The 11,913-nt window shown below is 45.7% G+C and overlaps 1 gene segment (V, D, J or C); it reads left to right on the top strand.

The window, feature by feature from the left end:
• The first annotated feature begins 2,546 nt into the window (after positions 1 to 2,546).
• On the top strand, positions 2,547 to 3,174 carry LOC127046450 (immunoglobulin kappa variable 3-20-like). The segment is given in 2 exon segments: positions 2,547 to 2,642; positions 2,867 to 3,174. Coding segments are annotated over 2 exon segments (357 nt in total).
• The last annotated feature ends 8,739 nt before the right edge of the window (positions 3,175 to 11,913 follow it).

The following is an 11,913-nucleotide window of genomic DNA, read 5'->3' as shown; positions in this document are numbered from 1 at the left end:
GTGTGTGAAAACACAAGAGGTTCCATATTTATAATTATTTTAATATTTTTGGTTATATTTCTTTTTATAGTCAGGCTCCATCAGGTATACGGTGATGACTCAGACTCCAGAATCCCTCAGTGTCACAGTCACTTTCAGCTACAAAGCCAGTTCAGGCACTCACAACAAAATTGCTTGGTGCCAACAGAAATCAGAACAAGTTTCAAAGCTTGTGTACAGCACTTCCTCCCTGCACTATGGGGTCCCAGACCTTCCACCTGCCCTCAGCCAGGCGGGGACATGACCGGGAGCTACTCTCAGCTCTCCCCCTGCACTGCGGGCAGGTGGAGGGTCTACCATAGCTCCCCACTTCTCCCTGGCTAGGCTTCATGCTGGCTGGTGGTGGGGAGGGGTGACCTGTAGAGCTGCTCAGCCTCCTCCTCCCCCCTTTCTGCACAGGGCAGTGGAGAGTCTGCCAGAGCTCCCCCACAGCTGCCTCCCTGGCTCTTACTGCAGCCAGGCTGCAGCTCCGAGATCGCCTCCTACCCCGCAAGCAACCTGGCTGGAGCTGGGTAGGGAAAGCCGCACTGGCAGCTGTGGGGAGTCTGGGTCCCTCCACCTGTCCTGGTGGGTGGCCCAAGCAGCCTCCAGACCACCCCCCAGACCCGCCACCCTCAAGCTCCCTCTCCCCCTGGTTCTTACCATCAGAGCCCTGCACAGATACAAATTTTGTATCTGCATCCGTACTGCTATCCACAAAAATGGTCCACAGATATAAAGTAGATACCTGCAGATTTGTAGGGCTCTGCCTATTGAACCTCAGGCCATGATGTGTCTTGGGTTTAACAACATATCTTAGATGATGATCCTGGGTTTATTTTTTTCCCTGAGCATCTAATGCTGTTTCCTCTCCCCTGTGGGAAAGAGAAGGAAACTTTATCATCTTGATGCTCCTCCAATCCAGTCTTCCAATGGGATCTCAGATGGACCAGGGATTCTACCTGCCTGAGGAAACAGTTACCATTCACCCTGAAGCTGGCAATCATCGTCACTCACCTACCACCTAAAGTAGCCTCTTTTTCTTTCTTTCCTTTTCCCGTCTCCTCTCTTCACCTTTATCCATGTCTCGTTGTATTTAGTTGGGGAACCTGTCTTGTCAAAACTAACTACTTTGTCATGACTCAGAATGATTTGGTTGCAACCTACTACTACTAATAATATATGGAGATATACCTATCTCCTAGAAGTGGAAGGGACTTTGAAAGATCATCAAGTCCAGCCCCCTGCTTTCACTAGCAGGACCAAGTACTGATTTTTGCCCCAAATCCCCAAGTGGCCCCCTCAAGGATTGGACTCACAGCCCTGGGTTTAGCAAGCCAATGCTCAAACCACTGAGCTATCCCTCTCTCTATTAACTGTAGTTAATATTTTTACAAGAAATACATGAGTTTTCTGATCAGCTCTATTCCATACTGGCTGTTGGGTGCAAAATACAACATCCCATTCTTTTAAAAATCACAACATGTCCCCCTCCTTATCACTCTGTCAGGACTCAGTTCTGCGGACTTGCTCATCTGGCCTCGTGGGCTCTCTTAGGCATGGTCCTACAAGGTTTAATTATGCTACGTTGCATGATATATAAATTCATTGGCAGAAATTGCAAGGTGATGAGAGCTGAGGTGCCTTCTGTGTATGACATCCACTTTAATATTACTGTTTGGCAATGAAAACCCAGAGGCCTCACTTGGGATTGGGGTCCCATCCTCTAGGCACTGTACAAACACATTCCATGCATCAGAGCAGGGTGCTAAGGATGGAAGCCTGGGGGTTCCCTTCGTAGACTGGGAGAAAAGAGGACAATGACCAACCAAACTTGATGCCGTAAGAAAGGTAGGAGGAGAACCAAGACAGGACAGCATCAAAAAAACTAAGAGCACAAGATTTCTACAATTAGTGTGAGACTGACAACAGCTAACGTAGCTGAGAAGTCAAGGAAGATGGGGATGGAGACTGGGCCAGGAAAAGGCTAAGAGCAGTTTCAGTGCAGGAAAAGGGCAGAAACCAGATCAGATAGGAGCTGAAGGAAAGGAATTGGAAGCAGCAGCAATAAATGGCTCATTCAATAAGCTTCGGGAGGAAGAGGATGGACGCTGCTGTAACCATCCACAGCAAACAAGTTTCATCTCTTAAACTTAATCCCTTATTTATATTCAGTGACAGGTATTACAAAAGAATCTGGCAATAATTATCATAAAAATCCCCTTAAGTGGACTTGCAATTTTTCAAACCATCATGTAAAGATTAACTAATTAATGAATTTATTAACTAGCATCCTAATAATCCATTCAGAAAACTGCTTTCTGAATGAAAAGCAGGATCTGAACATTGTAAATAAGCCCTAGCTGCATCCCTCTCTGCAAGGAAAGATAGATATACAACCAGGCTGGGGGGTGTACATGGCCCTGGGTCTGCAGCGGGGATGGACATTTACACAGAGATGCTGCTTTGCATATCGTCACCCAAGTAACAGTTCCCAGCTGTTCAGAGTAGATATAAATGTTTCACCTTCACACTTCATGCTTCTGAGCTCGGTATCTGCCACTAACGTATCAAGATGATCTCCCAGACTCAGCTTCTCTGGCTCCTTGTGCTCTGCATTCAAGGTGAGAACAACAACAGAAGAAATTAGCTATAAAGAAAGTTATAGGACTTTACTAGGCTGCAAATGCTAAGAATTTCCCTTCCCATCAATCATTCCTAGCAGCAATTAGTGTCAGCAGAATGAGAGCTACAGGCGAGACACCTAGAGATGCAGCTTTGTAGTTTTTTAAATATGCTGATGTTGGAATGACTTTATATTTCTTTTTATCTTAAATCTCGCATGCAGACTCCAGTGGGCAGATCATAATGACTCAGACTCCAGAATCCCTGGCGGTGTCTCCAGGAGACAGAGTCACCATCAACTGCAAAGCCAGTTCCAATATTTATGGCTACATAGCCTGGTACCAACAGAAATCAGGACAAGCTCCTAAGCTCCTTATCTATTATGCTTCCACCCGTCCCTCTGGGATCCCAGACCGGTTCAGTGGCAGTGGGTCTGGCACTGACTACACATTCACTATCAGCAGGTTTGAAGCTGATGATGCTGGAGATTATTACTGCCAGCAGCATAGCAGCACCCCTCTCACACAGTGATACAGACCAGCACAAAAACCTCCCTGCTCTGTTCAGTTTCAGACTCACACGCAGTATTTCAGCTGCTTCCTGTGCCGCTTCCTAGCACTGGTGTTTCTGCTGCCCTGCAGTGGGATGGCTGGGTGTGTCAGACTTCGGTCCCCTCCCTCCAGATCTTTCATTCCCTTCAGGTGCTCCCACCATGCGGCTCAGCATTGTTTACTCAACAGTTGCTCCCCGACCACTAATGGGTAGTTGCAAACAGCAATAATCTAATCACAGCAAACTGTGGTCAGAGTAAAATCTCTGCGTGATCCAGGCTCTTATCTAGCAAAGTACAGTCAATGCTGCAGCTCCCCTTTCCCTGCAGAAACCCCTCTGCAGGATTGAGGCTCTGAGGTCTTGTCTACACTGGCAAAAATGGGACTCAGAATTCCCCACCAGTGTGCACAGAACAGGGTCAGATGACAGGATGGTGTAAAGAAAAAAAGAAGAAAAAAAAAGGACCAAAAAAGTGTTGCCCTGTTTACACTACACTTTCCCGCAGTGCTGCCATCATGTTTATTCAATCCAGGATCACCCTCCAACAGTGGCTAGTCCCAGCAGCTTCAGAGGAAGGTGCAAGAAACCCTGTGTCAGACCCTAGTCAAGCTGTCCCTCTCAGCCACTCTCTAGACTGCTGTGAAGGGACACATCCACTGGGTCCCTGGATGTTTTAAGCCTCCAGAGCCTAAATGGAGTCCAGCCACTGTCCCACACTTCAGGTCTCTAGGCACACGCTTTCAGTGCAACCCTCTGTCTAGCACTTCCTCCTGAGAGCTGCGGCCACATAGTCCAGTCTCCTAGACCCTGGTCCTAGCACTGATTCCTCAGCCTCCCTTTGTAGCTGAAATGCACACTCTCCTAGAACTCCTCCCCCACATCCTAAGGTGAGCCTTCTGGGTTCCCATTTCACTCTCTCAGGAGGCCCATAAGAACTGTGAAGCGTAAACCACACACAGAGAGACATATTGCACAGATTCTACCACCATTGCTCTTCTACATGTACATGAGCATGTACAGATCATAAAGAACACAACAAACACCGTGACTACAATGCCCCTCACTAGCTCACCCTTCCCTTGGGAGTTCCTGGAGGACCATGTGTGTGCAGGAGGGAAGGCAGGGGGCCCTGGTGTATCCAGGTTTCTACGTGCTGTGCTGATTCACCCTCATGGAGTTTTTCAGCCCAGCTTGTCATCAGCTAGGATGCAGTAACTCTTTAGCATAACTAATGTGGTCAAAGAAAAGCTGTTTAAAGGTCAGAACCTTCCCGTTATCCTCAATCTGAGAAAAATGTGTCTTCTAGTTAGTAGGACATGGAGGCTACATATACAGAGAGGCATAGTGATACAGCAGTGTTCATCGTAACACTTCATAATAACTTCATACTATCAGTTAGAATTCATAGATTATATAGAGAAATCCCCAAATTGTGTCACCCCGCAACAGCAGCGAGGGAATAACCGGGCTCCTGGGAAATTTCTTCCTCAGCCCTATAACTTACAAGAGTAGCTCTCCATGGTGTTCTCCCCTGCAGAACCAGTGACCAAGAGGAGCTATGACCACTGTCACTCCTGCTTCAAGCATTGTAACTCAAGCTCTACCTTCACCCCCTCCCAGACCACTTTGTGGTTATAAGATTAAAATTCTATTCCAAATCAGCCATGCAAAGATGAAAGTTTAAATGTTTCCATTGACTGTTAATTAGCTGCACTGACCATATCTAGGTATTTATTTAAGTAACAATTATTCACATAATCAGACTCCAGAGAGCAGATTGTGATGATGCAGATTGTGATGATGCATTTAGGATCCCTGGAAGTGTCTCCAGAACAGGGTCACCTGAACTGGAAAGTCAGCTCAGGATCTCACAATTGCTCAGGCTGGTACCAATAGAAATTGAGACAAGCGTCTTATTTATTATGGGGATTCCACCCTTGCCTCTGGGGCTCCAAACAGTTCAGTGGCAATGGTCACAGAACTAATTTCACCCTCACAATTAATAGGGTTGAAGCGGAAGGTGCTGGAGATTATCATCCTCAGTCAAGCTACAACCTCTCTCTCCCAAAGATACAGATCAATACAGAACATTCCTGTGCTGTTCTGTAGCTTTACTCATTAAAACTTCACTTCCTGTACAGATTCTTCTAAACAGCTGCTACTGTGCCTGCAGGATCAATCAGTGTGTCAGCCTTTAGCTACCTCTTTGAAGCCATCTCCTTTTCTGAATCACCACTAGGTGGAGTAGAGTCTCATAAATCAGAGAACCTTTCCTTAATTCTGCGTAAAAGTGCAGCATATTTGATATAATTTTTTGATACAGTTGATGATTGTGATAAATGATGGGGAGGGGTGTAGCACCCTTTTATAGACACTCAGCCCACCAGTTAGCTATAAAATCCCTGTTAGTAGCTTTTCTCTACTTGCTTTACCTGTAAAGGGTTAAAAAAAATCCACAGGTAAAGGAAGGGAGTGGGCATCTGATCAAAAGCACCAATAGGAGGGCCAGAACTGTTTAAAATTGGGAAAAAAACCTTTCCCTTTGTGTCTGTTGTTGTTCTCTGGGGAAAAGGGGAGCAGTTAATTAGCTGGTGGCAACAACTGATTTCTTTGTTTTCCTTTCTCAGCTCTTCCTCAGAGGGGAGGGTGAAAGGGCCTGAGGGTGCGCCAAAGGAAGGAATTCCCATGTGCACCTTCCTGAATTCCAAGGGGTTTAACATTTGGGTGGTGGCAGCATCTACCAAGCCAAGGTCAGAGAAAAGCTGTAATCTTGGGAGTTTAATACAAGCCTGGAGTGGCCAGTATTAATTTTTAGAGTCCTTGCAGGCCCAACTCCAAGTGCCAGAGTGGGGAATCAGTCTTGACAATGATGAAGAAGAAATCAGTACAGGAAAGGAAGGTGGCCTTCTTCCTAATGACCAGAAACAACATTTGATGCCACTGTACAGTCCATAAATGCTCCCAACACAACACTACTCCTAGTGAGCAGTCGTCAGGGAAAGCAGCGGAGAAACAGGGACAGAAAGAACAGAAGAGCAAAAAAAGAGGGAAGGGCAGCTTTACATTCCACCCAGGCCTCCAGAGACCGAGCAGCTGATGTAAAAGCTCCACAGAAACGACATTCTAACCTGAACACATCCAGGTAGTTTCCTGTCATTTCTTTTATGCTTCCTTTCAGCTTATAAAGCTGATGGGGCAGATTCTGTGCTGTCTCCCCCAAGAGATGTAGCCCAAGGGGACGGGGGCAAAGTTAAAATTCTCCCCCTACAGGGTCCACTGCAGCACCCAGTGCTGATATAAATACATGTTCCCAGCCTGCCAGCTGAGATCTCAAGACTCTTGATGGAGATGTTTATACATTGAAAAACTCTGGCTTCATAATCTACGAAGGGACCACAGTGATCATCTAGTCTGATCTCCTGTATAACACCGGTCATGGGACTTCCGTGAATCTATTCCTGTTTGAACTAGAACACATCTTCTGGAAAAACATCTGTTGTTGAATCCATTCTAAACTGCGCTCTTCTGATTCACAAGCTGCGAAACAAAGGCTAAAAGGGAGATTTTCCTTCACCAAGAAACTCCCCAGACCTCAGGAAATGAAGCCCATCTCTCTAAACTACATCACTTACCCCTGGCTGCGTGCAGTGCTGCAGAACTTAAGATTCACAAGCGGCAAGATACCACAGGCACCGCCACATCATCAGTGCCTACACAACCCTGCTACTGCTTTGCCCCCATCCATTCCATTCCAATCCAGTGGGCCAGCTGGGACAAAGGGGGGCTCCCCTTCTAAAGTGGGAATTATGTGGAGGGAGGGGAAGTAGTAGGGTCACAAATGCAACATAACATCCTCTTGTCTGATGGCAAAATGGTACTTTCCAGACTCTCTTTAGGTGCTTAACACATTTTCATCTCCTGCTTTAAAAGGTTCTGTTTGTGTTTAGTGAAGAAATCTAGTAGACTCAGACACGGCATAAAACAGCCAAAGAGCCTGATATAAAAGCCACCCTCTGAACATACTGAGGGATATAACTCATGTACTTAAGCAAAGATCATTAGAATTTACCAGGTAAACACACACACACACTCTTGGACACTAAGATGAGGCACAGATCAGTTGCAAAGACTATATCCTGCCCCCAGTCTGTATATAGTCCGATCCCCCCTCCATCAGTGGGACCTGTGCTCTCAGTAGCACTGTCAACTCTCCAGGGTTGTCCTGGACTCTCCAAGAATTAAAAATTAATTTTAATTAAAGATTGTGTCATGTGATGAAACCTCCAGGAATATGTCAAACCAAAACTGGCAACCCTATTTCTGTCTTTGTCCACTAACACACATTTATCCAGAGCGTCTGCTTTGCATATCTCTACCCAAGAGCCATTCCCTCTACATGGACAAGATATAAAAGGTTCATTTATGAACACAGTGTGTTTGTAACTGACAGTTTAGAAGCAACAAGATGATCTCACAGACTCAGCTTCTCTGGCTGCTAGTGCTCTGGATTCAGGGTAAGAATAAGGAGGAACGATAGTTGCTTCATTTATTTTTTCTTTACTTACAGATATATCTATAACATTCAACATCTGAGCATCTGAGCAGCTCACAAGCATTAATGAAAATTAAATTAAATATAATGAGATGTATATTAGAAAAAGATATATTTATCTAATTTACAATAGTGGTTAAATACCTAAACATTGACGGATGAAGCTTTCATCTGTTCACCATTATTCTGTTAATTGTCTTCCTGCAGACTCGCACGGGGACATTGTGATGACTCAGACTCCAGAATCCCTGGCAGTGTCTCCTGGAGACAGAGTCACCATCAACTGCAAAGCCAGTTCCAGTGTTAGCAGCTTGATGGTACCAACAAAAATCAGGACAAGCTCCTAAGCTCCTTATCAACAGTGCTTCCACCCATCCCTCTGGGATCCCAGACCGGTTCAGTGGCACTGGGTCTGGCACAGACTTCACTTTTACAATCAGCCGGGTTGAAGCTGATGATGCTGGAGATTATTACTATCAGCAGGGTAACTATTGGCCTCTCACAGTGATACAGACCAATACAGAAACCTCCCTGACCTCTTCTGTTTTCTATTCCTCTGGTATATCAGTTGCCTCCTGAAGTCACGGTATCAGCAGAATTGCTGGGCAGCTCGGGATCTCTCCGTTCAACAGCCTCCCCACCTCACAATTCAGTTCAGTTCATTTCTAGAGTTCCCCCTGCAGTAGCCTTGACACGTGAATTGATTTCATGATACATTACATCGTATGCAACTGTTTCCCTTCTCCAGTTGAAGTGCCTTTTCATTTACAGGCTGGATCTCACCTCCCAAGACAGTCAGAGGATCTAACAGCTCCTCAGTCAGGTGACAAGGTGGACAAAGAACTGTCCTGCTATCTTCTAAAGCATCCAGGGCACCATGTTCCATCCAGGAGAAGCAGGAGCAGAGAGGAAGCCTCATTTCCTGCAGTCCTCACCATACCAGGATCACTACAACAGCTTCCAGTGCTACAGTAGGCACTGCATGCCTACAGTGTTACCTAATATCGTAGCATAAGAACAAACACAACCTCCTCCTCTACAGTCTCATTTTCTATCACTTGCATTCCACCAGGCCCAGGCTCTGTCAGCCACTTGTCTGAGTGCTGTTAAACTGATGGAGCAGGGCTCAAAGGAAGCAGAAATCAACACTGGGACCCAGCTCTGCGGCCTAGCGCCCCCTCCCCAGATCGAGGAGAAGCTCTTCTGTACCTGCCGCCTTTATAGAATGCACGTTCAGAAAGGACAGGCGGGGGAAACGAGAGGAGGCGTTGCCTTGCATCTAAAAGATGAAGACACTTGTATTGAGGTTGAGATAGAAGTGGGAGCCAGACCCACTGAAAGTCTCTGGGTAAGGATGAAAGGGGTAAAAAACAGGGTGATGTCACAGTAGGGGTCTGCTATAGACCATCTAACCAGAAGAAGAGATGGATGAGGCTTTTTTAAAACAACGAACATCATCACGCAAAACACAGGACTTGATGGTGATGGGGGGGAAATATCACAGCAGGGCACAGATAATCCAACATGTTCTTGGAATGGATTGGAGACAACTTTTTATTGCAGAAGGTGGAGAAGGTAACTAGGGGAGAGGCAGTTCAAGATTTGACTCTGGTGTCAGTCCAGTGGAGTTACACAGAAGTGTAACTGTATAGTGGGTAACTGTAAGGAAAAAAATCAAGGTGTTCTTTCTCATCAGTTATTAAATGTATTGTGCGAGTGATTAGACACTTCAGAGAGCAGTGGTAGGCAGGCAGTGGTCTCCAGATGAAAACTTCACAGGTGTGCAACTGGAGTGGGTGTTCATCATATAACAGCCTATCAGGTGAATTTAACTAGGAAGTACAAAGCCTGTGAGTTTGATGAAACATCTGTGCAAGTCTGAGACCTTGCATATTAATTCCAGAATCCCCGTCAGCATCTCCAGGAACCGTAATCCACTGCAAAGGCAGTTGCAGCACTGGCAATAAGATGGCCTGGTACCAACAGCCATGGGGACAAGCTTTTAATTTTCTTATTAGTGATGCTTCCCACCATGCTTTTGGGATCCCAGACTGGATCTGTGGCAGTGGGCAGAGATGGTGCAACCCATTAGGTGACCTAGGTGGTCGCCTAGGGCACTACAATATGGAAGGCGGCAACCGCGGTGGTATTTCAGCAGTGGGACCTTCCGGCGCCTCTGTGGGGGGCGGCATTTCGGGGACGGACCTTCCGCCGCCTAGGACGGCAGAAAAGCTGGCGGCACTCCTGGCAGTGGGTCTGGCACTGCTTTCACTTTTGCAATCAGCAGGGCTGAAGCTGGTGTTGCTGGAGATTATTAGTGGTAGCAGCGTAACAGCTACGCTCTCACCTAGTGATACAGAGCACTACACAAACTACACTCCTTTCCTTCTGTTTCCTGCTGCTCATCTGCTCCCAGACCGAAATATTATCTTAGTGAAACTGCTGCCACCTACAGGGCAGTTGGAGAATCTCTCAGAGTACTGGCTCTCCTTCACTCCACCCCATTCTTTCCTGCTATACCCGGAGTTCCCAGCACACGACATTCATAGACTCATAGACTCAAGGACTGGAAGGGACCTCGAGAGGTCATCGAGTCCAGTCCCCTGCCCTCATGGCAGGACCAAATATTGTCTAGACCATCCCTAATAGACATTTATCTAACCTACTCTTAAATATCTCCAGAGATGGAGATTCCACAACTTCCCTAGGCAATCTATTCCAGTGTTTAACTACCCTGACAGTTAGGAACTTTTTCCTAATGTCCAACCTAAATCTCCCTATCTGCAGTTTAAGCCCATTGCTTCTTGTTCTATCATTGGAGGCTAGGGTGAACAAGTTTTCTCCCTCCTCCTGATGACACCCTTTTAGATACCTGAAAACTGCTATCATGTCCCCTCTCAGTCTTCTCTTTTCCAAACTAAACAAACCCAATTCCTTCAGCCTTCCTTCATAGGTCATGTTCTCAAGACCTTTAATCATTCTTGTTGCTCTTCTCTGGACCCTCTCCAATTTCTCCACATCTTTCTTGAAATGTGGTGCCCAGAATTGGACACAATACTCCAGCTGAGGCCTGACCAGCGCAGAGTAAAGCGGAAGAATGACTTCTCGAGTCTTGTTTACAACACATCTGTTAATGTATCCCAGAATGACATTTGCTTTTTTTGCAACAGTATCACACTGTTGACTCATATTAAGCTTGTGGTCTACTATGACCCCTAGATCTCTTTCTGCCATACTCCTTCCTAGACAGTCTCTTCCCATTCTGTATGTGTGAAACTGATTGTTCCTTCCTAAGTGGAGCACTTTGCATTTGTCTTTATTGAACTTCATCCTGTTTACCTCAGACCATTTCTCCAATTTGTCCAGATCATTTTGAATTTTGTCCCTGTCCTCCAAAGCAGTTGCAATCCCTCCCAGTTTGGTATCGTCCGCAAACTTAATAAGCGTACTTTCTATGCCAACATCTAAATCGTTGATGAAGATATTGAACAGAACCGGTCGCAAAATAGACCCCTGCGGAACCCCACTTGTTATACCTTTCCAGCAGGATTGGGAGCCATTAACAACTACTCTCTGAGTACGGTTATCCAGCCAGTTATGCACCCACCTTATAGTAGCCCCATCTAAATTGTACTTTCCTAGTTTATCTATAAGAATATCATGCGAGACCGTATAAAATGCCTTACTAAAGTCTAGGTATATCACATCCACCGCTTCTCCCTTATCCACAAGGCTCGTTATCCTATCAAAGAATGCTATCAGATTGGTTTGACATGATTTGTTCTTTACAAATCCAGGCTAGCTATTCCTTATCACCTTACCACCTTCCAAGTGTTTGCAGATGATTTCTTTAATTACCTGCTCCATTATCTTCCCTGGCACAGAAGTTAAACTAACTGGTCTGTAGTTTCCTGGGTTGTTTTTATTTCCCTTTTTATAGATGGGCACTATATTTGCCCCCTTCCAGTCTTCTGGAATCTCCTCCGTCTCCCATGATTTCCCAAAGATAATAGCTAGAGGCTCAGATACCTCTTCTATTAACTCCTTGAGTATTCTAGGATGCATTTCATCAGGACCTGGTGACTTGCAGGCATCTAACTTTTCTAAGTGATTTTTTACTTGCTCTTTTTTTATTTTATCTTCTAAACCTACCCTCTTCCCGTAAG

Source organism: Gopherus flavomarginatus, chromosome 3 (genome assembly GCF_025201925.1).
Source record: "Gopherus flavomarginatus isolate rGopFla2 chromosome 3, rGopFla2.mat.asm, whole genome shotgun sequence".
Taxonomy (NCBI): domain Eukaryota; kingdom Metazoa; phylum Chordata; order Testudines; family Testudinidae; genus Gopherus; species Gopherus flavomarginatus.
The sequence above is the reverse complement of the archived record's forward strand: the minus strand, read 5'-3'. Positions and strand labels throughout refer to the sequence as shown.